Here is a 25,505-nt window from a genome sequence, read left to right as displayed (position 1 = left end):
GACTCAGTTTAGTAAAGCTTACGTCTTTTTGAGGTCCCTTACTAAACATGGGCTTGTTACGAGACATCAAGGTCAGGCTGGTAGGTAATGCCTTAAAATGCATGCACGACAGATATCTCAAATAAATGTAATCCCGGGCTTCAAAGTCTTCTATCATTGCGCGAAATCTACAGTCGACTTTCTATCTGCACTGCAGATGGAGCTTCTGTCGTCCTCTCACTCGCCTTCTCGTCTTCCAGCACCTTTCTGAACACGGCCTCGACATCATGCTCATGGATCCAAACAGGCTCAACCCGATTCTTCATCCTCGCCCTCAGTCCCTCATCCGTCTCAACAATCCCGATCCTCTCCACCTTCTTCTTGTTAGTCGAATGCACGGTATCGAGCACGCGATCCGTATGCGCTTTCCTCGTCTTCTCATACAACCTCAACGCCCTCTCAATATCTGCCGACGAGGGCAGCGCCTCAGCGCCAGGAGGATATACATGCTGAATAGCAGTTGTAAATGCCCACGCATCATCAATAGCCAAACCGCCACCCGCAGCAAACGCACCACCATGCGCGTGCGCCGCATCGCCCGCAAACGTCACCCTCCCCTCCCCAAGAACCCAGCTCTCCAGCCCATGCGCCGAGGCATTCGGGTACACCTTCAACGAATCCGCCGGCGTGGCATCGATAATCTCCCTGACCAGCCGATGCCAGTCCTTGTAATGCTCCTTGAGCAGATTCACGTCGCTGTCCGTGTTCCACACCGTGTCCTTGTACAGCGCATCGCTCGCGTCCGGGTCACTCTGGTGTGACGCGACAATGCAGAACAAGTCCCGGCCCAGCTTCGACATGAACCACGTCCGGTCGACACCCCACCAGTGCTCTGCCTCGTCCGGGACGTCGGGGATGTGCGCGAGGTGCGAGATGGGGTACACGGCGCGAAAGGCTGTCCAGCCGGTCCACTTTGACCGGGACGACGGCACGTAGAAGCTCCGCACGCCGGAGTGGATGCCGTCCGCGCCGAGGAGGATGTCTGCCGTGGTGGTAGTGCCGTCGGTGAATGTGATGTTTAGTCTTCCCGTGATATCGTCGTTTGAGATACTTGAGAAGGCTTTGTTGAGGTGAATCTGGGAGGGGTCGATGTGCTTGAGAAGCGCTTGTTGTAGGTGAGGCCGGTGGAAGCGGGCTGTCTTGTGGCGAGGGTCGACATCGCCGTGATGTTCGTCAACCGAGACGATTTCTCCCGTCTTGTAGTGACTTCTCTCCATAAGCATCCATCCATGTTTAGGCCATAGACTCTACTGACCGATAGATCATGGGATAACCCGACTTATTGCGGAACGCAATCTCATCGTCCAGCGCATTGTGAATGCCCAGCTTCTCCAGCGTCCGCAACCCGTTCGGACCCAGCGCAATCGACGCGCCAACTTCTCGTAGCTCCCTCGCTTTGTCAAAGATCTGTACGTTGATACCAGGATGCGCCTTCAGCGCAATGGCCGACGTCAGGCCGGCGATGCCCGCGCCGACGATGGCTACTTGGAGCTGTTCACTGGTCCCCATGATGCGAATGATAAACTTTCTCAATGCAGAACATGCACACTAGCCACGCGAATGCAAGACACAATTGCAGAATCGGGGCCCAACACTTTATCAATAGCCCGGAGGCTCTGGGGCGCACCGGCTCCGGTCTGGAGATAACGTTGGTTGGGGGTGGGTCGGCGCCGAACCCGGCCTGACGCAATATCGACCAGAGATGGTGATACCCCTCGGACACCCCGCACCGTCTTCTTCGCAGCACCATTCGTCTGCTTTGGCTGCTGATAATGGGGTCAAGATAGCAAACTTGCAGATTCAGGATTCTGCAGCAGCCAATCCAGAGGCCCTCTTTGATCTCGCATCATCAAAGTCCACAATGAAGACACGAATGTGGCATGTCTGCGCCCTTTTGACGAGGTGATGTCGGGCACATCCCGACGCTATCTCGGCACCCTTGATCCCGATCGGAGTATTTGCTAAGCATATTCTGAGGGGCACTTGGTTGTTCGTTTGGAACACAAATGCTCTCACCTAGGTACTGGAATCAGATGAGTGTTGGACTCGGAAGTCATCTCATCTTGCGTAAACTCTCTGGCTGCGAATAGCACTGAACGATCACTTGGCGTCTAGTTCTCGTTAACGATATGCTTCACTGAATACTGCGTGTGATACAGTAAAAGGCGTAATGGGCTTCGCCAGATATTCTAGTTAACATCTTTAGTGGTGGTGGTGTGGAGCTGTGGCGAGTGTGGCTTACTAGCTTCTGATTGTAGTCATCAGGTACACGCTAACCTGTCACTAACAGAGCCAGAAACCGAGAGAGCTAGAAATGGACGCTTCTAAGAATAGATAGGAAATTGGGATCAAGTTGAAGACGATTGCGTCTAGAAATGGCTTACCAATAAGCTGCAGTGGGCCCAACCAGTCCAACAACTGTTGGGTGCCCCCTCCCCCGTCTGACTACTGTCCCGTCCTTCTCCCCTCTCCTCAATCAAAAGCGGCGTTGGAGTGACATCCATCATCATGGCGCCGCAACTGAATGCCGCGCAACATTCCCTAATCAATACACTGCTGACACAGGGTTTCGAGAACCGTCTCATTGCCTCAAAAGCCTTATGCTCCGTACGCACCGTCCAGAAAATGCGTCTCAAAGGGTCTCGTCTTGAGATGCACACCCGAAACCCAGCTCATGTCGGCCTCGGCCGTCGCTGCCGCATGACCACGCGCATGCAAGAAGCACTGCGTGATAGACTAATTGAACAGCCGTACATGTATCGGTGCGAGATGGCAGACTTCCTCTATCGTAGCTTCGGTATCAGAATATCGGAGCGATCAATCGGGCGGACGCTACGATCAATGGGTTGGACGAGAAAGACGATCCGTCGCATCGCCCAACAACGGGACGACGACCTTCGAGACCACTACCTGCATCGGATTTCGCAGTATGAGTCCTATCAGCTTGTCTTTGTTGACGAGTCTGGTTGCGATAGGAGAGCGGGATACCGTCGTTGGGGTTGGTCTCCGAAGGGCTCTTCTCCGGTAGAGACCACGAAGTTCGGTCGTGGGAAGAGATGGCACATCCTTCCGGCGTACGCACAAGATGGCATCGTATTAAGGCGAGTATACCAAGGATCAACAGACAGTGACTTGTTCGAGGATTTCATTGCCCAGTTGCTGCACCATTGTGGCAGGTACCCAGAGCCAAAGTCTGTGATCGTCATGGACAACGCGTCTTGGCATCATTCAGAGAGGATTATGCAGATGTGCCGAGACGCAGGTGTGGTATTGGAGTTCCTCTCACCATATTCACCCGACTTCAACCCAATTGAGGAGCACTTCGGGGTTCTCAAAAAGTTCATCAAGAAAAAGTGGTACGAGAATGAAGACTTTATCGCCAGGGAGTTCAAAATGTTCTTGGAGTGGTGCGTAGACGTGGTTGGAGATGATGCTGATATGGCCGAGAGTCACTTCCATCATGCGGGAATAGCAATCACGCAGCCACCTGAATAAATTCTATCATAGCAATAAACTGACGCATGCAACGTAGGTGATCTTCGTCCGTTCTTCACATCCTCTCTATTTCTTGTCGGAACTTAGTGATATTGCTCACGAACTGCAGCGCAATGCCCGGTTTGACTCCACCTTTCACCATCAAGTCGGCAGCCACCTTCGGGTGCTTCAGAACGGAATTCAGCTCGAGAAACTGGTCCATAGCAAAGCGATTTGCAGCCTGCAGAGCCTCCCTCCACTCGTCATTCTTGACTTGCTGCAGGCCCCAATCGCAGTATTCTTTGAGCCTGTCCATCCTATCACCTTCAACCTCCACACCGTCCTCACGCAAGTCTGTTCCACCCATATCTTGAAGCCTACCGGAAGAAGTGTGTGCTTTGCAGGTTCGGCAGTCCAACGGGTCCTCTGCCTTTCGCTTGCGGCTGTCATTGAGTATATCCCCGAGGATTTTGGATGGAATCTCAATGTTCACATCCACGTCTTCTTCTGTTTCTCCTTCCTTTATGTTTCTTTTGATATGGTTGAAAATCTCTTCTAGATGCCTCGGTAGTAGACGGTGATGATTTCCTCGCTCGTCAAGCCAGCAATGTGGTCCTTGCTTGCAGTATTTGCCTCTGCAGCGATGATGCTTGTAGACCCGAGCCCAGAGACCGGCATCGGCCGCTCTCTGAAGCTTTTGTGCTTCGGTGGCATTTTGTCCCTTTTTCTTGCACTTGTTAGATGTTGGGTCGCCTACGGCTTCCTTGTAGATAAACTCAACGCCGAAAGTTATCTTCCTCCTCTTGCTGAACAGGGCGCCAAGGCCTTCCACATGGCTATCCAGGATATCCCAATCGATCTCTAGGCCCTTGAACCGTTTCTTCAGGCCGCGCTGACGGCTTCGCTCGATGGATACGTCGACAATCGTTTCTTCACACGTATACGTATCTGCTGGGAACTTGTTCTCATCTTTCAGCAGGAGCGTAAGGCGCGACTCGAAGTTGATCTTCCAAAAATCGCTTGGGGCTAGAACTTGGTCGAGATCTGTGTCTGAACAGACTTGCCTTGCTCGGATCTTCTCACGTTGGGAGACCTTCCACCGGAAATCATAGTGAATGCACTCAGGATTGTTTTTGTCGTACTGTTTGGTGCTGTCCCAATCACTCAGTCGGAGAAGAGGTAATGCACGATCACCACTTGGCTGATCGTTCTGTTCAGCGACGGAGCCGACTCGTTCGGCGGTTAAGCTGGGTTGCGCAGCGGCCGGTCCTTCTCTGAGACTGTTGGAAGTCAGGAATTCGGGGATTCCATGACTGATAGAATATTCCTCGTCGAGTGAGCTAAGATCCAAGGCTTCCATGATGGCATGCCGTATTGAACTGACCTAGTTTGAGGCGGGGTGGTTAGTTGCCACACAGCGTCTTTCCATGTCGGTGGCTACGGGGCTGCGGGAAAAGCAACGTGGCCCCTTCTGACAAGTTTCCATCGATTTCCATTAGTTTCTGCGGGTTTGCGGCCCACCTTGCTCACGTGGCTCCGAGCCACCACGGCTAGAGCTATGAACTATGTTATTGCAGACTCCATCAAAACAAGCTTAATCTGATCGTTAGAAAACCGATGGGATGAACGGCTGACAGCCTAGTAAAGTATAAAGTCGCGATATCGACGCACAGGGCAAAAGCTGTTCCGCACTCAAATCCGTCTTTCTAATCCCGCCATTCTCAAAGGACACCGCATTGAGCCCACTTCCACCCATATCCAATCGTTCTTAACTCACCAATCTACAACCTAGCCATGGCTTTTGTTGACAAGCCATCAATGCACCGCCGCAGGCCTACATATCATGGGATGCCCTAATTGGTTCTCGGGCTTCGTTCGAGAGGCAGTGACCGCGCGACGGTGAGCACTTCGCAAATCATCTAGTCCAACCAGTTGCATGACCTAAGGACCCACTCGCATGCGGGTGAGACCAGCGCCAGCCTGATCTTATGTCCAACGAACAAAAACGGGAGCATATCCGCCCGCGCTTACTTCGACGCCTTGCTCCTTTCGCTTCCACTCATCTTATTTGAACATCCGCGTATTCTCATTTACTACAACGAAGTCCGGTCATGTCTGATCCCAAAATCTACACGGTCGGATGGATCTGCGCCGTTACGGCGGAGTCCGTTGCCGCCAGGGCTTTCCTTGACGAGGAACATGCAGGTCCGCGACAAGTCGCCCAACAAGACAGCAACAGCTATGTCCTGGGCAGCATCGGCAGCCATAACGTCGTCATTGCCGCCTTGCCTGAAGGAGAGTATGGCACGACCTCAGCAGCAACGGTAGCCAAAGACATGCTCCATAGTTTCCCGAACGTGCGCATTGGGCTTATGGTTGGCATAGGGGGCGGTGCTCCAAGCAAAAAGCATGACATACGACTTGGTGATATTGTTGTCAGCAAACCAGGCGGCGGACATGGCGGGGTATTCCAATACGATTTCGGCAAAACCATCCAGAACCGCTCGTTCCAGGAGACCGGATTCTTGAACCAGCCACCGGTGCTGCTGCGAACGGCTCTTGCCACGCTGAAAGCCACGTATGAAATGAAGGGTCACCGGCTTGTTGAAGATGTAAACAAGAACCTTGAGAAGATCAGGAGGCGGAGCAAATACAAACAACCGGACCCAGCAAGCGACAGGCTGTATAAGTCTCATATTCTACATCCTTCGAACTCACCCGACGAATGCGACATCGCATGTGGCAATAATACTGCATCTCTCATAACCCGACCCGAACGAGACGAAGAGGACGACGATCCCGCTATTCATTACGGCCTGATTGCCAGTGGGAATCAACTAATGAAGGACGCGCGTATCCGGGATAAATTAGCTGCGGAAAGGAATGTTCTCTGCTTTGAGATGGAGGCGGCCGGCCTGATGAACCACTTCCCTTGCCTGGTCATCCGGGGGATTTGTGACTACTCCGACTCGCACAAGAACAAGGAGTGGCAAGGCTTTGCGGCCATGATGGCTGCAGCGTATGCAAGGGATCTTCTGCGTCAAATTGCACCAACCAGTGTCGAAGCTGAGAAGCCAATTGGCGAAATGCTTGATTCCAGTTAGTATTACAAGTTCAGTCTACACTATGTAGTCTAATTTTAAATAGTTCAACGTCGTCTTTCCGACCTCAAAGAGAGACTACAGGATCTCAAGCTCGACAAGGCTGAGGATCTCTCTGTTGCCCGCAGTCCTCATTTCGTCGTACCGTTTCCTTCCGATCCCGACTTTGTGAACCGGTCCGACATCTGGACATGGATTGAAGAGCGGCATGCTGGACCTGAGAGTCGCTTCGCTCTCGTGGGTATGGGCGGGTTTGGGTATGTCACGCTAGCTGTTGTAAGGGTGTGCATTAACAAAAGCGGCAGCAAATCCCAAATGGCCATCCAATTCGCTCACCGACTACACGCTACTTCACCTAAAACCAGCGTCTTTTGGGTCCATGGCAGCACGAAAGCAACGTTTGAAGAGTCCTACCGCTCCATAGCAGACGTCCTAACGCTTCCCCGTCGCCACGACCCTGACGTCGATATCCTGGTGCTGGTCCGCGACTGGCTACAGCGAGAGGATGTGAGCCTGTGGCTTATGATTATCGACAATGCGGATGACATTCAGATGTTGTTCTCTAAGCGTAATAGCGAGAAGCTAATAACGTCTTATCTACCAAAGAGAGAAAACAGCAAGATCCTGATTACATCGCGCAGTTCAGACGCTGCGGAGAGGTTAACAGGTAACGTCAGGATGATCTACACGGTCCCAACAATGGAGGACGAACAGGCTCTGCAGCTACTACAAAAGAAACTAGGCCGGGACGTCAACGAAGCTGCCGCATTACGGCTGAGCCGCACCCTTGAGTGTATACCTCTCGCCGTAAACCAGGCAGCGGCGTATATCAACAAACGAAGCCCCCGGGTGACCATTCTGTCGTACTTGGACGAATTTCAGAAGAGTGAAAAAAGAAAGGGCACTCTTCTTCGCAGCGATAGAGGGGATATCCGTCGATATGACGGGGTGTCCAATTCCGTCGTAGTAACGTGGCAGGTGACGTTTGAGCAGATCAAACGAGAGCAGCCGCGGGCGGCGAACATGTTATCGCTAATGAGCTATTTCCACGCTCAAAATATCCCCGAGTATATGTTGCACAACTATGGCAGCGGCGACATACATTCTGAAGAGGGCAGCGATGAGGATGGGGGAACCAGCGATGTCGACTTTGAGGATGACCTGGATGTGCTCCGGGGCTACTCACTCGTTACTATAACAGCTACGCCGGGTCTCTTGGAGATGCACTCGCTAGTGCAATTTTGCACCAAAGTTTGGATCTCAGAATTTGGTTCTCCTGACCAATGGAAGACGCTATTTCTTCAATCAGCCTCGGAACACTTCCCATCGGGCGTATTTGAAACGTGGCAGCAGTGCCAAACGCTGATGCCCCACATACAGCCCCTATTAGATATAGAACCGTCAGAAGAATGCAACCGGCTAGAATGGGGCAAGTTACTGACAAATGTGTCTTGGTACTTGGTGATGCTTGGCAACTATTCTAAGGCGGAGGTGATGGTTCAACAGGCTGTGGGCACGCGGGCAGAGATTCTAGGTCAGGAGCATCCCTCCACGCTGATGAGCATGGCCAACCTGGCGTCGACGCTTTGGAACCAAGGCCGGTGGAAGGAGGCTGAGGAACTGGACGTGCGGGTGATAGAGATGAGAAAGAGGGTGCTTGGGGAGGAGCATCCCTCGACGCTGATGAGTATGGCTAACCTGGCGTCGACGTACAGGGACCAAGGCCGATGGAAGGAGGCCGAGGAGCTGGACATGCGGGTGATAGAGACGTGTTTGAGGGTGCTTGGAGAGGAGCATCCCTTGACGCTGACGAGCATGGGCAACCTGGCGTCGACGTTTTGGAACCAAGGCCGATGGAAGGAGGCTGAGGAACTGGACGTGCGGGTGATAGAGACGAGTTTTAGGGTGCTTGGAGAGGAGCACCCCGACACGTTGATGAGCATGGCCAACCTGGCGTCGACGTATAGCGACCAAGGCCGATGGAAGGAGGCTGAGGAGCTGTTTATACAGGTGATAGAGCTGAGAAAGAGGGTGCTTGGAGAGGAGCATCCCCACACGCTGACGACCATGGCCAACCTGACGTCGACGTTTTGGAACCAAGGCCGATGGAAGGAGGCTGAGGAGCTGTTTATACAGGTGATAGAGACGAGTTTGAGGGTGCTTGGAGAGGAGCATCCCAACACGTTGATGAGCATGGCCAACCTGGCGTCGACGTACAGCGACCAAGGCCGATGGAAGGAGGCCGAGGAGCTACAAGCAAAGGAACTAAGTATTTGCTCGAGGGTGCTTAGAGAGGAGCATCCCGACACGCTGACGAGCATGGCCAACCTGGCGTCGACGTACAGGGACCAAGGCCGATGGAAGGAGGCCGAGGAGCTGGAGGTACGGGTGATGGAGACGAGAAAGAGGGTGCTTGGAGAGGAGCATCCCCCGACGCTGACGAGCATGGCCAACCTGGCGTCGACGTACAGGAACCAAGGCCAATGGAAGCAGGCCGAGGAGCTGGAGGTACGGGTGATGGAGACGAGAAAGAGGGTGCTTGGAGAGGAGCATCCCTCGACGCTGACGAGCATGGCCAACCTGGCGTCGACGTTTTGGAACCAAGGCCGATGGAAGGAGGCCGAGGAGCTGGAGGTGCGGGTGATGGAGACGAGAAAGAGGGTGCTTGGAGAGGAGCATCCCGACACGCTGACGAGCATGGCCAACCTGGCGTCGACGTTTTGGAACCAAGGCCGATGGAAGGAGGCCGAGGAGCTGGAGGTGCGGGTGATGGAGACGAGAAAGAGGGTGCTCGGAGAGGAGCATCCCGCGACGCTGACGAGCATGCATAGTCTTGCCTTCACTTGGAAAGATCTGGAGCGGTGGGAAGATGCGATACAACTGCTACAAGACTGCTTTCGCCGGAGAGAGAACGTTCTTGGTGCGGACCATCCAAAAACCATGTCTTCCGCATCGGCCCTATCGGCCTGGAAACTAGAGTTTGGGGGAAGCAGTCATGAGTTTCCATGATCCCCTCAAACACTGGATGCTTGTATATAGACATAGAGACCTATAATGAATTTCGTGCTGTTTTACAGTTGCAGATCTGTCGCCACACACTTCAGTTTAATGCGCCCAGCAGCATTCGTTGCGCCGCTGTAAGTCGTATGGAATGTCATTCTTGAAGGCGAACGTATTTGACTGTTCATCCCATTGATATAGGTTAGACTGGCTGGATGGGTCCTTGATGGCTGAATGGTAAGCCGTTTCTGACTCTGTCCTCTTACTATTGTTCCACTTCCTGCCTTTCCCTTACTAATGTCCATTTCTGGCCTTCTCGGATTCTGGCTCTGTTAACGCCTGGGCTTTGAGTACTGGCCGGCTACGGGGGTGAGCTGCTAAGCCACACAAGCCACGGCTCCACACCACCACTATAAAAGATGTTGTGTATGAAATTCCGCGAAACCCATTACGCCTTTTACTGTATCCAACATATCCATAGATAGCTAAGATAGCGGACATATCCAACATATCCATCTTTGCCCTGTATCCGTGTTGTTTCCAAAGTCACGTGACCTGTACCATAGTTCTTCCTTTCCCGATGGTTCCTGGTTACACCTGTGTTACTGCTTACATATGCTCCGCATTAGCCGCCGAGATCCCGGGCGGGGTTGTTCCAACGTGTTATGCCTAACGGGTCGTAACACTTTTGTTTGTGAAAACCCTGAAATCTAAGGTTAGCGGATTTACCTTAGTAGTGCACTGTAGTCCGTGCAGTCGATAGCTACGTCCACATACAGCTGGCTATCAACGGCTTCACCAACTGCTAGGTCCCACAAGAAGTCTCCGCCGAACTCCTCATTTCTGCGGACGTGAGCTGGAAAGGTCAGCGTCTGCAGCTTCAACTGTGCTTCGATTGGTGCACTGAAGTCGTCACCTGATATCTGGCTTTTAACTTTCAAGTGCTGGATGGAGAACTCTTCCATGGGATAGGAACTCTCCAAGCCGACCCCTCCCGATAGAGATGCCCACGACCAAGAAGGGATGAAGTAGTCAGTCAGCCTTTTGGCTTCGCCGGAGTAGGAAACCCAGGTGAGTGAATCACTTGGTCTGTTCATCCAGATTCCGGCCGAGTACCTGTCCTTTGCGATCCCACCGATCTTCTTCGCAATGGCCGACATAGCCAGCAACCTGTCCTGCTGCTGTCCGGCCTCCATGACGGAATAGTACTGCAGAAGATCTCTCCACCCATGGTAAAAAGCCCCGGAATCAGCCATAGCGGTCCATTCTACGCCGTAGACCAAATGTCTGCTGCTGTTGATACTCTCGAGATTCAGGCTTGAGTCTCCAATCCAGCCGTCGTAGAGAGGTCTGGAGTCTTGCTTTCGCGTCTCTGCGCATATCCACTTGGAGTTATGCGTCCCAAAGTAAAGCACCCTAGGTGAGAGAATGGACTCTTGGAAGCACCAAGCCTGCGTCTCAGTCGGTTCCGGTTCACCGTTTGCCCTGCCTGTCCAGAACACGGCAGAGCCCAGATCACCGTTCACACAGAGATATGGGATCCGGAATCCTCTCTCGCCTGCGATAGTCCGAGAATGCAGGAATCCTTCCTCGACCATTTTCGCCCGGGCGGCGGTAATAGTAAAGTGGGCCTGTTCGTATATATCGCCCATGCGCGAGATCTCCTGTGCCTTATCATCGTCTGAATCCTGGATAATGCATAGAGCATCCACCCAGAGATGAGATAACCCAAAATTCAAAGTGGCCGTTATCGCGTCCTTGATCGTTTGCGGAAGGTCCTCATAAGGAAGCCCTTTGCGCCATTTGTCAATGTTGACTTGGCGCAGCTTGACTCTCTGGTCACCTCCACAGCAGTAGCTCAGGGCTACATAAGAAGGTTGTACTGGCTGGGACGACTCGACCATCTTGACTACTAGTTTCGGGCCTACTCCAGATAATGATAGCAAGCGACGAGGCCCTGACCGGATGTTGAATCCAGCATCGAGCTTGGCTCTTGCAGCTTCTGCTTCGATGCAGCTCTGGTGTTTGGATGCACATTCGTGTGACCAGTGTCGGAGTTTGCACAAGGCATCCTCTGATAGTGGGTTGAGGGACGGTAGCTTCGTTTTGATTTCTTCGAAAGCAATGTCTCTTGGTACCAAGGAGTAAGCACATACTGCTTGCAGTACACTCCGCCGGCTTGCCTTACCCTTCTTCCGCACACACAACAACCTGACGAGAAGGATCTCCACCGTCAACATGATCATCAAGGTCATTGACCCAGTCAAGAACCATGTGGATCTCAGGCGGGCTCGTGTAGTACGCACGAAGCCAACTCTCGTCCCAGGTGTCCGGACGGTGCAGCGTCACGAGCCACGCAAGCAGCTTGCAACCAGCCTGGGCCAACTCAAGCGCCTCGCCGTAGGAGATGTTGAATGTGTAGGCCCTGCCGGTGGCATAGTAGTTGTGGTCCGATATCTCTTCCCACCACCCTTGGTCAACATTGTCGACATAGTGCCATGCGAATAGCAGCCTGTCCTGGCATATCTCGCAGGAGTACGGCTGAGGTGACTCATCCACGCCGAGTGGCGGCAGCTTGGCGGTGGATGAAGCTGCCATCGTGGGGGATAGACGGACTGGATATTGTGGTAAAGCAGAAGCGAGCGAGTGCGTGCCTTGGATGCTGTCAAAGTGGCGGATTTTTCTAAGGTCCCTTAGGTTAGGCGCGCGTTGTGCCAGATGTAAGATGGCCAGGGAGGGTGTCAGGCACGTGTGCCTAAGCCCCGTGTGGCACGGCGGTTGCGCATACCTCTAGCACGACGGATATGTGTCAGCTGCAATAGATACGTAACGTATGTGGGTGCATTGCTCTAGTTAGGTATGACATTAAAGTCTATACAGGAACGCCCTCTAGGTGTAGATAAGCAGCAGTATAAGCCATTATATTACTATTATCCCTATTATGAGGGATAAACTAACCTCAGCCGTCAGAACTGGACAGCGGTCGATTTCAATCGTAAGTTTTCGAGGATCGCTTTGGATGAAGGGCCACCTGCTCTACTCCTATGTAAAACGGACTTCAACATGAGGAACGCGTTCAAGGCGCAAAAGGCTCCTCGGAAGCGTGCTCTTTCCAGCCTGGTTTGGGTCCGTCGGAGTCTCGGGGGAACTAGGACCCACATCGCTCCGGCCTTCCCGTCCCACCCCGGCCGAGCAACGGGATCACAGCGCCACTTACATGCCGATGCGTTGAGTGTGAATCTTGATGCGAGTGACCGATGGTAGAATGTCGTCGAGTTTTTTACGGTCGATTTGGCGGGTTTGCAGGTGCCCGGAATATTCTTCAGTGCCCCATGTTGGAAATGTCTTACCGAACGTCCTGTTTGGGTCAGGTGCATGACGGACTTTGCTCCCGCCCGTCTGCACCTCGCCAGAGTTGGTCATTGGACTCCTCAGATCAGCAAGAAGATTGACAACTTTCCAGGTTCCAGGAATAATTCACGATCACGATGGAGGCAACGACCCAGTATTTGGAGATCATCTCAATTGCAGGTCATACGTGCCGAAGCCTCGGTTTCGCGACACTGCCGAGGCACCGAAGCGCCCGGTCGCATTCTGCGGTCGCCTTGGCGGTCTTCGGACCATCGGCATCGCAGTGTCGGCCCTCACCAAAGCACCGACTCCGTTGTTTCCGTCTCGATTATTCCCGGAGTGGGCGGGATCGGCCGGATGGTGGCTGTTTCCGGTTCTGCCCTCTGTGGGAGCAACGGGCCGGGAGATGCCAATGTCCGATCAGCGACCAAGTCTCCCGAGGCTTCGGCAGTTCATGGGCAGTCCGTCGTTCTAGAATCTAGAATTTTTTCAATGGCCCATTATCTTTGGGGGGCAGGGGTCCACCAAGGCCGCCAATGCAAGCGGCGTAAACCTTACCGCACTCAGGGCGCGTTTGTTGTTGCAACAATTAATATGCAAACGACGCTAATGTCAAAAACGGATCCTCTATGACGTTTAAGGCGAAGTGCGCGGATGAAAGCGGCTGGATACGATGGATGCGAGGGACATTTTTTTGATTACTACACGTGATTCCCCCGAGTCAGCGCGACGGGATTTGCAGCTGAGCTTCTCAGATTCATCCAAACCTCATCGCCCCCGAATAAAACAACCCTCATCGCCCATTGAGCCCGGAAATCCAGCATTGAGGATTCGCATTTCGCTCGGTCTGTGGACCTGAGCTTCAATCCCCATCATGGCTCTCAGTCGCATGAAATCGAATGGACCGGGGCACATCGCGCTGCATGGTGAGAGGTCAGAGACGGCGACATCCGGCAATGTCGGCAACGATGGACGAGTCAAGGTCCGGTTCCACGCCAATCCCCAGAAACTCGCGAGGTGGTATCAGGACTTTCAGGGTGCATTCAAAGCTGGGCCGAATGGGGATGAGAATGAAGAATTGGAGGAGGCTCTGGCGCGACGCCGCACCAGTGTAATCTTGGAAAACCTGAGAAGGGAGCCCCCGCAGAGGAGTCCACGGCTGAACATCGCCATTCATATCGTTGGATCAAGAGGAGATATCCAGCCGTTCATCCCAATCGCGCAACTACTCATGAAACCCCCCTTTGGGCACCGCGTTCGAATATGCACTCACCCCGTCTTCAAGGATTTTGTCGAGTCGAATGGGGTCGAATTTTTCAGCATTGGTGGAGACCCGGAGGCTCTCATGGCCTACATGGTGAAGAATCCAGGTTTGCTTCCTAGCCGTGAGAGTGTCAAGGCAGGCGATATTGGGCAAAGGAGGAAAGAGATGGCAGAGATTATCGACGGGTGCTGGAGGAGTTGCATTGAGGCTGGTGACGGAATGGGGGAGCGTGTCACAGCCGCGACCGTGAAAGACGCCGACGACCTCTTTGTTGCTGACACGATCATCGCCAATCCACCATCAATGGCGCATATTCACTGTGCTGAGAAGCTAGGCATCCCATTACACATGGTTTTCACTATGCCCTGGTGCCCGACGCAAGCGTTCCACCACCCTCTTGCGTCGATGAGTTACGGCGAGGCGGACACCAGCGTTGCCAACTATCTGTCCTTCATCATGATGGAGCTTCTCACATGGCAAGGGTTTGTCACCCCAAGACTGCCTTTGACAACCAGACTGTTGACACGTTTATAGATTGGGAGACCTGATCAACAAGTTCCGCACTCAAACGCTTAGCCTCGACCCTATCTCACCTCTATGGGGTTGTCAACTCCTGCCCAGACTCCGCGTTCCCTTTACGTTCCTCTGGTCCGAATCGCTCATCCCCAAGCCTGCCGACTGGGACGACCACATCAACATCACGGGCTTCTCATTCTTATCTCTGGCCGACAAGTACACACCTCCACCGGACCTCACGAAATTCCTCGAGGCTGGGCCGCCACCTATTTACATCGGCTTCGGCTCTATTGTCGTTGATGACCCAAAGGCGCTCACCCAACTCATCTTCGACGCCGTCAAGATCGCAGGAGTACGTGCTATCGTGTCAAAAGGATGGGGTGGTGTCGGCGGCGGCGACAACGTCCCGGACAACATCTATCTAATCGGCAACTGCCCCCATGACTGGCTCTTCAAGCGCGTCTCGGCTGTTGTGCATCACGGAGGTGCCGGAACATCTGCAGCAGGCATCGCAGCAGGTCGTCCCACAGTGGTCGTCCCCTTTTTCGGAGACCAGCCCTTCTGGGGCCAGATGATCGCGAGAGCTGGAGCAGGACCCATGCCGGTGCCCTTCAAGGAGATGACAGCCGAAACACTGGCGGCCAGCATCTCATTTGCTCTGAAGCCAGAGGTGCAGGTTGCGGTGCAGCAGATGGCGGAGCGAATTGGAGCGGAAGACGGCGCTGGCGATACGGCGAAGGACATCCAGGAGCGATTGGTGCTGGACGGAATGCGGTGCGACGTCTGCCCTGAGAGACTTGCGACTTGGAGGCATAAGAAGTCTGGTGCGCACCTGAGCAGTTTCGCAGTCGGGTGTCTTGTCGATAAGGGCATGATGAAACCGCACGACGTCAAACTTCTCAGGCACAAGCATTGGTATGTTGACGAGGGTGCGGAACATCCCCTCATCGGTCTGGTAGCCGCAGTCTCTGGCTTCTTCACTGCCATTGGAATCGCGACATCCGACTACTCTCAACGTCTACACGCTCACCCTGAAAGGGAAGCCACTCAAGACATAGAGCCTACACCAGATCTGCAAGGGCAAGCGCAGCAGGAACGAGAGAAGTCCGTTGGCGAAGGTACCGACACCACGAGCGATCAACAGACCGATAATACCGTCACCCAAACACAGGACGGTAACCTCAAGTGTGTCGTCCGCGAGAACACATTATCGCCCTCCCAGATGAACACAATCGCCCTCAAGATGGCGAGCAAATCTCTCCAAAACGCCGATCCCCACGCCGAGATAGCGATGCTGGAAAAGACGCCAGAAGGCAGGCGGAAGTCGTCGGTCGTCAAGTACCAGAAACGCCAACGCGGTAGAGTGAAGGAGGTCGCCCGCGCAACAGGCCGTTACGGTCTCGAGGTCGCCAAGGCCGGGCTCAAAGCTCCTGGCGCGGTATTCTACAACGTCGCAAACGGTTTCCACAACTATCCGTCGTACGGTGCGTTCAGCCACGACGTGCGGAGGCGAGACGAGATCACCGGCTTGGGTAGCGGTCTGCGAACTGCCGGAAAGGAGGCTGCGCTGGGGACGTGGGACGCGTTCCGGGGGATTGTCGTTAGACCATACAAGGGTGCCAAAGAGGGAGGCATCAAGGGCTTTGGCAAAGGTCTGTGGCAGGGTAATCGAGGGTTCACTTGTAACATTTTTGCTGGTAAGTTCAAAACTTCTCTTCTTTCATCGAGAAGACTTACTAACAAGACCTTCAGCTATATTTGGGTTGCCCGGATACACTCTCAAGGGCATAGAGAAAGAGCTGTCAAAACATCGCCTTACGAAGCTTAAGGCGGAGATACTACTAATTAGATTACGGCAAGGTATTAATGAGTTTAGAAGGTCAACACCCGAGAAAAGAGATGAGGTGGTAGAGCGTTGGAACAAATTTCGGTCAGGACATCATGCCTAAAGCTGGTTATACCCCATTTTCCTTTGTCAATACATGTACACATACACAAACGTTGCAAAGACGCCATTACCGAAGTAATTGTAACTTTATTTTCTCGTCGAGATGTTATTTTAAGAGACGGAACGCCGAACATGATGATATTTCTCACTCAGCAAGATCGTGTTGCAAGACGCACGGCTGGAACAGAGGATGTCTGCTTCTTACTATCAATAGTTGAAAGGAAAATATTAAAAGAGTTACTGCTTGCTTTGCTCGGCAAGAACCAATTTGGCCGGGGTGCGGACCGAAAGTCCATCAAGTTGACTCAATTGAGACAGAAGTTGAGTCACTAGATCGCTGCATGGGCCACTGTATCTGGGGTTCGTCAGCTAAAAATGCGACTTGCTCAGGAACACAGCGCTGATCCCCGCCCCTGAACCTTGCACTGCACTTGCTGTCGGGCACTTCTTAAATTGCCGTCCTGTTTGACGTGTTTTGCCGACCGACATCGGCAAGTAGTTTGTTCAGGTTAATGCGTACTTATTGTCGTCCGCAAATGTATTTGTTGCAAAAGTTTCTGCAGACAATCACGCCATTTTCGAGTCCCTGCGCCATGTCCACCGACCGCAACATGTCGTCCACGGAGTCTCAGGTCCGGCCTGCGAGCCCCGACCCCGTCCTCGGGTCCGGCGAAGACCCGGACCAGTCCCGCGTCCAAGTTTCCGTCTACTCCCGATTGAAGCCGCTGCAAAAGCGCATCGTCACCGGGATTGCAGCTGTATGCGGCTTTTTGGCACAGATGTCCACAACAAGCGTCTTGGCTGCCGTTCCTGAGATTGTTTCAACGTTTGAGGCATCAGCTACGGTCATCAATATCAGCAACGCCGTGTACCTAACGTTTATGGGCCTGTCGGCGTTCATCTGGGGCCCGTACGCAGATATTTTTGGTCGCAGACCAGTATGTCAGACAACCACAAAAGGTGCAAAACTCCGTCGCTGAGAAATTGTACTTGCAGGCCTACTTGAGCAGTGTCGCATTGTTCTTAGTGTTCACCATCGGTACGGCGTTGGCGCCTCAACTGGAGGTTTTCTTCCTCTTTCGAGCGTTGACCGCCTTCCAAGGAACGGCTTTCTTGATTCTTGGAAGCACATGCATTTCCGACATCTACCACCCAGTAAGTACATGCATACGAATGCCTCTCTCTAAAGTTGGTTTCTAATGCGAATGTCCCAACAGACTGAACGCGCTACATCTCTCGGATGGTTTCTTTCTGGGGTAGCATTCGGTCCCGCCTTCGGCCCAGTTCTCGGTGGCATCGTTGTAACTTATACGACGTGGCGCGTCATTTTCTGGATTCAGGCTTCGTTCGCACTGCTGGCCTTGCCATTCATCTACTTTGCACTCCCGGAAACCCATCATCAACTCAGGGTGTCGGAGCTGCAAGGCCTTGGTTTCGGGGAGAAGATCTCCAAGCTTTGGAATTGGGGCAACCCTACCAAGGTGGTCAAGGTTTACGGAAACAAGAATCTGCTTCTAGTTGTGAGTAGGGCTGACCTCCATACTACAAACCAGGCACTAAACCACCCTAGTTCCTCGCTTCTTCCTCGCTGGTTTGGAACATGTATGCCTTGCTTACACCAATTCGATACGTCCTCAACCCGCGTTTCCACTTGACAACACCGCTTCAGTCAGGGCTTTTGTACCTTATACCAGGTGCCGGTTATCTTGTCGGCTCGCAGATAGGCGGTCGATGGGCCGACTGGACTGTCAATAAGTGGATTCAGAAGAGAGGCTTCCGTCTCCCGGAAGACAGGCTGCGCAGCTGTCTGATCTTTCTGGCCTTCATGCTCCCTGGATCTATGGTTATGTACGGGTGGACACTGGACAAGCGCATCGGTGGAATCCCATTGCCAGTGGTCTGCATGTTCTTTCAGGGGGTCGCTCAGATGGGAGCTTTCCCAAGCCTGAACTCATACATCTTCGACGTAATCCAACAATCTCAGAGCGGCGGATCTTCGGGTGAGTGTCCTCCTTTGCGTCTCTGTGAAGGGCCCTAACTGACATTAAAAGCTGGACATTATCTTATGAGGTATCTAATTGCTGGACTGTCGACCGCGGTTTGTCTGCCGCTGATTGAGACTATTGGTGTTGGATGGTCGTCTACACTATCAGGCGGCATTCAATTTGTTTGCGCTGGACTCGTGTACCTTACTATCAGACTTGGCGAGACTTGGCGCAAAGGCCATCAGTTGCCTATCCCTCTATGAGGCCGTCATTAGGTCATTATTCCCATCATTAGACTGCGGTTCTGGTGTTGTTACAGGTGGGAGTCTGAAAATTTTAGACGATCTTATGTGCATTTTCTATAAATACTTACATACACGACTAAGAATATTGATCCTGAAGAGAAAGACAACACAATGCTCTGTGCCATCAAAGCTTGTCATTTACAATGCTCGCCAATCTCATGCATGTACGCGCCAAGTTTACTCGTCACCAGTCGCGAACTCTCCATTCGCAATCTTGTCACTCAGAGCCTTGTTCTCAGCAATGTACTGGGCAAGGTCGGTTCGCTTCTCGAGAAGGAGATCGGCAACCAAGCGGCCGAAGACCGTCTCACCGGCGACATTCAGGTGGGTTGAATCGCCAGAAGCAAGGTCGTACTTGTGGCCGTTCTCGTTACCGATAGCATTGACGTAGTTGGTGCTGGCGGTGTTGAGGTCAAGACAGATGGCACCGACGGCTTCAGCAGCCGCGATGGCTCTCTGTCTCTCTGTCTCGAGGTTCTGAATGACCTTGCCGCCGCTGAAGACTCGGCGAGTGAGGGAGGTGATCAAGATCTTGAAATGAAGTCAGTGCCAATTCTCCATGATCGTTCTGCAAACTTACCGGAGTTCCTCCAGCAGCTTTGACTTCGTTCGCAAGTGTCTCGAGGTTGGCTTGGAACTGGTCCGGCGAAATGCCGGCCGCCTCCTTCTGGTCATTGTGACCGAACTGAATGGTCACGATCGGGCTGAATGCATCTTTGTTTGCCTGGACTTCGCCAATCACGGTGTCCCAAATGCCTTGGGCTCTGAAAGAAACGGTCGTAGCACCACTCTTGCCGTAGTTCTTCCCATCAGCCGGCGATTGAACGTAGCGAAGGAAACCGTCTCCCCAACCACCGCCAACGGCCACGGTTGAGTCGCCGGTCAGCAAGAAGTAGGGTGGCTTAGTGTCTTGGCGGGCTTGAACCTCGGTGTTTTCGCCGAATGGAGCAGCGGAGACAGAAGTCAGAGCCGTGACCAGGGTGGCTGCGATGCCTTGGAATCTCATTTTGTCGACAGTGGAGACTTCGTCAACTTGAACGCGGGGAAATAAGCTTAAGAGATGGGATGAACGGGAGTAGAAGAAACCACGATGATCAACAAAGATTTCTAATCTCACGATGTAAACACACTGGGCAATTGGCCTCATATGTATCCATGGGAAATGAGCGTCAACCCCTTCGAACAAAGTTAAAGTCGCATCTCGGCGGAGACTACGCCGAACGAAGCGATCACGGCAACCCAAGCGCCAATGCCGTGATGTCCCCACGCCATTCCACCAATGGATTTGACACCGTAAATGAAGACATCACTGAACGGGTCAGGGCTTGATTTCTCCCGCGATAACATTCGGGCGGAAACAAGATCTTGTTGTCGCAGATCTTGCCAGATTGGTTTGAACGATCTCGGGCCACGGGAAGCCAGGAGGGGTAGAGTGCGGGGGAGCCCACGTCTGTCATTCGGCCTGTGCCGTGGGCAATTCGGCCGAAATAAGCATGAATTCTCGTGATCCCTGTTCCCGACGCCAAATGTCGCTCAGGTGCGGCCACATCGCTCGCCGCTCTAAGTTCGCGCGAGCAGCTGGACCAAGGTCTGCTACAGAAAGATATAAGCACGAACTGTGTGTGCGCATCAATTAAAACTGCTAACGGATGCAGGTCTCTAGAGGCTAAGACCAGACTCTACGAGGCATCACATGGCATCATTTTGTTATAACTGTCTGCCTCCCTCCATTTTTATTTATCCATCCACCTTTCTATTTGCTAGGCCAGATCGTCTGCGGTGTCCAACTGCTCAGTCTAACTACGACACTATAAGGCAACAAGCTATTAGCTTGGCGACCATAACGCCTATATGGTGGATTCGAATGACCATTCCTGACTAGTTTCTATTTTTGTTAATGCTGGACACCCTCGTCTATCCCTGTTAATAGAAGCTGATTCTTGGCCAACGACACTAAGAGCGGTGTTCTTGGCTGTCACAGGATAGACAGCCTGGGTGAAAACCACGATAAAAGTGCCAACGCTACACTACATGCGATGACGGAACGCATGCAGTTGAGTCGGCAGTTTGATTTGTGCCCGCAAGCTCATGCTACACAGGCATTCTCGATCCGGCACCACATCGGGTGATCCTCCACGTAATCCGAAGCTTCTCCATAATACATTACGGAGATGGCATGTCTGTTCGAGCCTGATGGATTAATCAGAAAAGGCTTTTTGCTGCTGTCTGTGTTCTCGTCAACCTCTGAAATTATTTTCAACGTTTCAATCTCAATATGGCATCGTCTGAAACATACGATGTCGTCGTTGTCGGCTCCGGCTTTGCTGGGTGCATGACGACCCTCAATTTCCTGGAGGAATGCAAGCGTCTGAACAAGAGCGGTCGTGTAGCTCTCGTCGAAGCTGGAAAGGAGGGTGAACGTTCGGGTGCTTCAAAGTGGACCATGGCATACCTTCGACTGGACAAGAACTTGGATTTCGGTAGGTCGACTTGTTCAATCGCTATGAATGATTAAGTGCTGATTGATCTTGTAAGATGACCATTGGGTCAAGGAGATGAGACGTGTTAGCAATGGGGCAGCAGACGAAGACTACTGTGAAAAGCTCAGACAGGAGGCTCCCCTTTCAGCACGCTATCTTGAAGACCATGGTGTCAAGTTCGTACATCATAACGAACCAAACGTTCTCCTGGAGTTCAACACAGACCAACACTTTGTGTTTCCGGAGGGCGGTGGCAACGCCATCATTCAAAACTTGTTAAGCCACATCCAAGCATTCGACCAGGTCGATATTCTCTATCAGACTGAGGCTGTTCGCCTTCTGACGACTGATGCGGGATGCGTTCGAGGCTTGAAAGTTCAAAAGACAGACGGCTTGCTTCACGACCTTGTAGCTCCCACGGTCATGCTTGCGTGTGGCGGCTTTGAGGCGAACCAAGAGATGTTGGCCCGATATATTGGGCGTGATTCGCACAAGCTGCCGCTGATTGCCCCAGGCTTGAAGTATAACAAGGGAGCGGGCTTACGAATGTGTCTTGAGGTTGGCGCTGATACTGCCGGATCTTTCGATGGGATGCATTGCGAGCTTGTCGATACTCGGGCCGACAAGCCGGATGCTGTGATCTGGGGTCACAACTACGGCATTCTTGTCAACAACGACTGCGAGCGGTTCTACGACGAAGGTGAACGACATCTCTTTGCCACATTTGAAATGGCGGCCCTTCACACTTGGAAAGATCAAAACATGTCTTGCTACTTCATTACCGACGAGGTAATTATGCAACGCTTCAAAGGCAGCTGGGTGTACGAAACCACAGACAAGCCACCGGAGAAGTCAGACACGATCGGAGGTTTGGCAGAGACGCTAACCCTCGACCCGAAGAAACTCAAGAAGACAGTCGATGACTTCAATGCGGCTATCAATGACAAGGGTTTCGATCTAATGAAGCTCGACGGCAAGGCGACGACTGGCCTCAAACCAAACAAGACCAACTGGGCGAATCCGATCGCAAAGGCCCCATTCTACGGCTTCCCTTGCACGCCCAATCTCACCTTCACGTAAGCCAACAAGTCCCAAGTAAAATCGAATCATAGCTCACCATCACAAAGTTACGGCGGTGTGAAGACTGATCTTCACTCGCGCGTTCTTTCTCACAATGACGTACCGATCCCGGGTCTCTATGCAAGTGGAGAGATGACTGGGTTGTTCTACAATGAATACCCACCAGCCACCAGCTGCCTTCGGAGCATGACATTCGGTCGTCTTGCTGGAACAGAGATTGCACAGAAGCTTGGAATTTGAGAATGCTTTTCTTTCCTTCGGCTTTACAGGACTACGGCGTCGCGAGGCGGGTCGGCGTCATCCGGTAAGTCTCCGGCCCGGGCCTATTTATAAGCCACCCAACAGACCTACTCTTACGACTCGTGGTTCCCAGCCATGGTGAATAATCCTGAGAAGCGACGTGACGCGGACACCCGGAAGCACCCTTGGGCCCGAGATCCAAGTCTTTTCCATGACCGGAAACCGACTTCCCTCTTGTCACATGTGCTTTAGTTGTAGAAAATCGTTTAGGGGATCCCACAGGGTGCTCGAAAGCTCAATTTGGCAAGCAACTTGTACTCAATGACCAAGTTAGTCATCGACTCAGTATTAAAACAACACAATGTCCGGGTGTAATACCTAGCACTCTACACTTTGGGAAAAAATCTGGAAAGTCTGGAACTTCTGTGGGTCCAGTCTGGTCTTGGCCACTCAGAACCCGGTGGGAGAGTTTGTCAGTCATGATGGACATTTGCTATATATTTCGCCTCTTTTCGAATCTCTATCCGTCTTTGTCGATCAGCAACTATAAAAGGCTGCACACTCTCTTTACACCCTCACTTTGAATCTTGTATCTTTCCAATCGTTCCATACTCGAAGCCTTACTCGTCAAAATGGTTGTCGCATCCGCTTTTGTTACTATCCTAATGGCTGTGGCTGTGGCTGCTGCTCCTCATCATCGCGACCTTGTCGCACGCGACTGCCGCACCTTTACCGAAGACAACCGAGTCGCGGTTCTCACTTGCAATATCCCAACGAGCTATGCTACGCCCTCATGCGGAAATGGTCAGACTGTGAACGTTCAATCCTATACACAACTCGTCACCAAGCCTGGCGACAACAATACAACCTGCCGGATCACGGTATGTCCCCATCTCGTCTACTTGCAATGAGGCATATCTCACCTCCTTTCGATAGTACCAATGCTGCACCAAGTAATACGCCTGCCAAAAGCTACTGAGAGCGGCAGACATGTGTCCTGCCACCCCATCAGTGCTCGAGTTCCATAAGTCTCCGCGGCGTTGATTCTTTGGGAGATCTCGTTTTCAACGACGGCAAATACACCGGCAACTGCCACACCAATTTTCTCAGTCTCATCGCCCATCCAGTCTTCAATCTCCTTGTAGAGATACAACTTGTTCTTCCTACATACCCCTAAAGTACTCTTCCCATAGCCCATCCTTACTCTAGCTTGCTACATCTGTTAAAGAAGTGTGTTAGAGAACCGCAGATGTGTATGAATTGGCTCGTTCGTCTAACTACTCAGTCACAAAAGTTGCCTATACGATCCGCAAATCATCACCCCTTACCATCCTCCATGTCCATATGCTACTGTCCATACAAACAACATACTGTCACATGGTATTGGAGCTTGTATGTTGAATGTTATGTTGAATCATGGAATTCAGAAGTTGCCTGCGCTTTTCAAAGTTATTAGTAAATGCTTTAAAACCCGTCGTGGATGTCCGGCCGCTCAAAGCGGGACATCGGGCCTACTCTACGCAACTCTTACGAGCAATACAGAGAACAAGGCCGTGGCCAGTGTCTCATCCAAAGACTGAGACTATTGTGATGAGTTTGGCTAGTCGGGCAGTGTTAGTTAGCTATCCGGGCAGTGTTCCCTATGATTCGTGATTATAGAGAGAGCGATAGGAGTAGTAATAAGGATAACGATAATAACGATGACGACGACAATGATAATAATATATAATAATGACGATGAAAGCGAGAATAGGAAATATAGTCGCTTTAGAGATAGGCTACAGATCATATACGTGTGTGTGGACACTGCCCGGATGGCTAAATAGCACTGCCCGACTGGCAAAACTGATTTTGATTGCAGTACGACATCCAATTCCATAATATCTCCGTCCGTCATGGTGTAGGCTGATCAATCGACATGAGGGACACCGCTATCTCATTAGTTTACATTCAATGCCATGGAAAAGTATATCTTCATGGTAGAGTCGCGGCTGATTGTGTAGCCGGCACATGCTCCAATGTTGGCGACTTCGGTTTTAATGATAGCCATGGGCTCATTTTACAGTCTGAAACCCGAGCTCAATTTCACAGCACAAACGAGTCTTCTTGGCTCCATTGTGTTCTTTTCCTTCCGCTCCCCCTTGCGAGTCATGGAAACATTGCCACTCGGTGGACATGTGCCTTGCCAAAGCCGTTAAGCCCACAGCCCGTATCCACGTGCCGGTGGGATGCAACGGTAGACTATCCTCACTTTAAAAGCTCATATCCGCAAGCCAAGTTCCGGTGGGATACTGGCGCGCTTTGTCCCGCCAGAAAGTGAAACACTCCTTCATATCTGTCTCCGACAACTACAGTCACCATGGCCGAGTCGGTCACCATCTCAACACTACGAGGCTGTAGCCAAAGAGCGTTAGTGATTCGGCCTAAGTAGGAGGACACACTCGGGCTTTGAGGTCCATATCTTTGAATCTTCAAGGTTGTATGTTGAGGCAAGCTAGACCGCGTCAGCCAACTCACTATCTATACTGGAGCCATCGTTATTCCTTCGTTGCTAGTTTGTCAGAAGCATGCGCTTCAGATGTCAAATAATTTAGATGCCCGTGGGAATCGGAGAGAGTGTAAGGTTGAGTATTTCGAGAGGATTTCTGACCAGAAACCTTTCTCCATTCGCGATTCGATATGCGTTTGTGTCGAGTCCCACTGATAGTGTTCTGTTAACATA

The 25,505-nt window shown here is 52.2% G+C and overlaps 9 protein-coding genes across 9 annotated transcripts; 4 read left to right on the top strand and 5 right to left on the bottom strand.

The window, feature by feature from the left end:
- Positions 1–167: 167 nt before the first annotated feature.
- On the bottom strand, positions 168–1,548 carry COL26b_011516 (uncharacterized protein; the record flags this gene model as incomplete). Its single annotated transcript, XM_053184182.1, has 2 exons — positions 168–1,245; positions 1,295–1,548. The coding sequence occupies 2 exons, from the start codon at positions 1,546–1,548 to the stop codon at positions 168–170; spliced, it is 1,332 nt and encodes a 443-aa protein (XP_053031879.1).
- A 2,041-nt stretch (positions 1,549–3,589) lies between these two features.
- On the bottom strand, positions 3,590–4,873 carry COL26b_011515 (uncharacterized protein; the record flags this gene model as incomplete). Its single annotated transcript, XM_053184181.1, has 1 exon — positions 3,590–4,873. One exon carries the CDS (start codon positions 4,871–4,873, stop codon positions 3,590–3,592), a length of 1,284 nt encoding a protein of 427 aa, XP_053031878.1.
- Positions 4,874–5,624: 751 nt separating this feature from the next.
- On the top strand, positions 5,625–9,623 carry COL26b_011514 (uncharacterized protein; the record flags this gene model as incomplete). Its single annotated transcript, XM_053184180.1, has 3 exons — positions 5,625–6,612; positions 6,661–6,871; positions 6,980–9,623. The coding sequence occupies 3 exons, from the start codon at positions 5,625–5,627 to the stop codon at positions 9,621–9,623; spliced, it is 3,843 nt and encodes a 1,280-aa protein (XP_053031877.1).
- Positions 9,624–10,339: 716 nt separating this feature from the next.
- On the bottom strand, positions 10,340–11,518 carry COL26b_011513 (uncharacterized protein; the record flags this gene model as incomplete). Its single annotated transcript, XM_053184179.1, has 1 exon — positions 10,340–11,518. One exon carries the CDS (start codon positions 11,516–11,518, stop codon positions 10,340–10,342), a length of 1,179 nt encoding a protein of 392 aa, XP_053031876.1.
- Positions 11,519–11,538: 20 nt separating this feature from the next.
- Positions 11,539–12,212, bottom strand: COL26b_011512 (uncharacterized protein; the record flags this gene model as incomplete). The annotated part of the gene is made up of 2 exons (XM_053184178.1): positions 11,539–11,632; positions 11,803–12,212. The coding sequence occupies 2 exons, from the start codon at positions 12,210–12,212 to the stop codon at positions 11,539–11,541; spliced, it is 504 nt and encodes a 167-aa protein (XP_053031875.1).
- Positions 12,213–13,839: 1,627 nt separating this feature from the next.
- On the top strand, positions 13,840–17,026 carry COL26b_011511 (uncharacterized protein; the record flags this gene model as incomplete). Its single annotated transcript, XM_053184177.1, has 3 exons — positions 13,840–14,711; positions 14,764–16,442; positions 16,929–17,026. The coding sequence occupies 3 exons, from the start codon at positions 13,840–13,842 to the stop codon at positions 17,024–17,026; spliced, it is 2,649 nt and encodes an 882-aa protein (XP_053031874.1).
- Positions 17,027–17,286: 260 nt separating this feature from the next.
- COL26b_011510 (uncharacterized protein) lies at positions 17,287–18,731 on the top strand (the record flags this gene model as incomplete). Its single annotated transcript, XM_053184176.1, has 4 exons — positions 17,287–17,631; positions 17,690–17,848; positions 17,911–18,213; positions 18,264–18,731. 4 exons carry the CDS (start codon positions 17,287–17,289, stop codon positions 18,729–18,731), a joined length of 1,275 nt encoding a protein of 424 aa, XP_053031873.1.
- A 429-nt stretch (positions 18,732–19,160) lies between these two features.
- COL26b_011509 (uncharacterized protein) lies at positions 19,161–19,989 on the bottom strand (the record flags this gene model as incomplete). Its single annotated transcript, XM_053184175.1, has 2 exons — positions 19,161–19,514; positions 19,564–19,989. 2 exons carry the CDS (start codon positions 19,987–19,989, stop codon positions 19,161–19,163), a joined length of 780 nt encoding a protein of 259 aa, XP_053031872.1.
- Positions 19,990–21,258: 1,269 nt separating this feature from the next.
- On the top strand, positions 21,259–22,543 carry COL26b_011508 (uncharacterized protein; the record flags this gene model as incomplete). The annotated part of the gene is made up of 2 exons (XM_053184174.1): positions 21,259–21,463; positions 21,519–22,543. The coding sequence occupies 2 exons, from the start codon at positions 21,259–21,261 to the stop codon at positions 22,541–22,543; spliced, it is 1,230 nt and encodes a 409-aa protein (XP_053031871.1).
- Positions 22,544–25,505: the final 2,962 nt, after the last annotated feature.

The sequence above is a fragment of the Colletotrichum chrysophilum genome (assembly GCF_026319265.1).
Source record: "Colletotrichum chrysophilum strain AFK26 chromosome Unknown scaffold_142, whole genome shotgun sequence".
Taxonomy (NCBI): domain Eukaryota; kingdom Fungi; phylum Ascomycota; class Sordariomycetes; order Glomerellales; family Glomerellaceae; genus Colletotrichum; species Colletotrichum chrysophilum.
The sequence above is the reverse complement of the archived record's forward strand: the minus strand, read 5'-3'. Positions and strand labels throughout refer to the sequence as shown.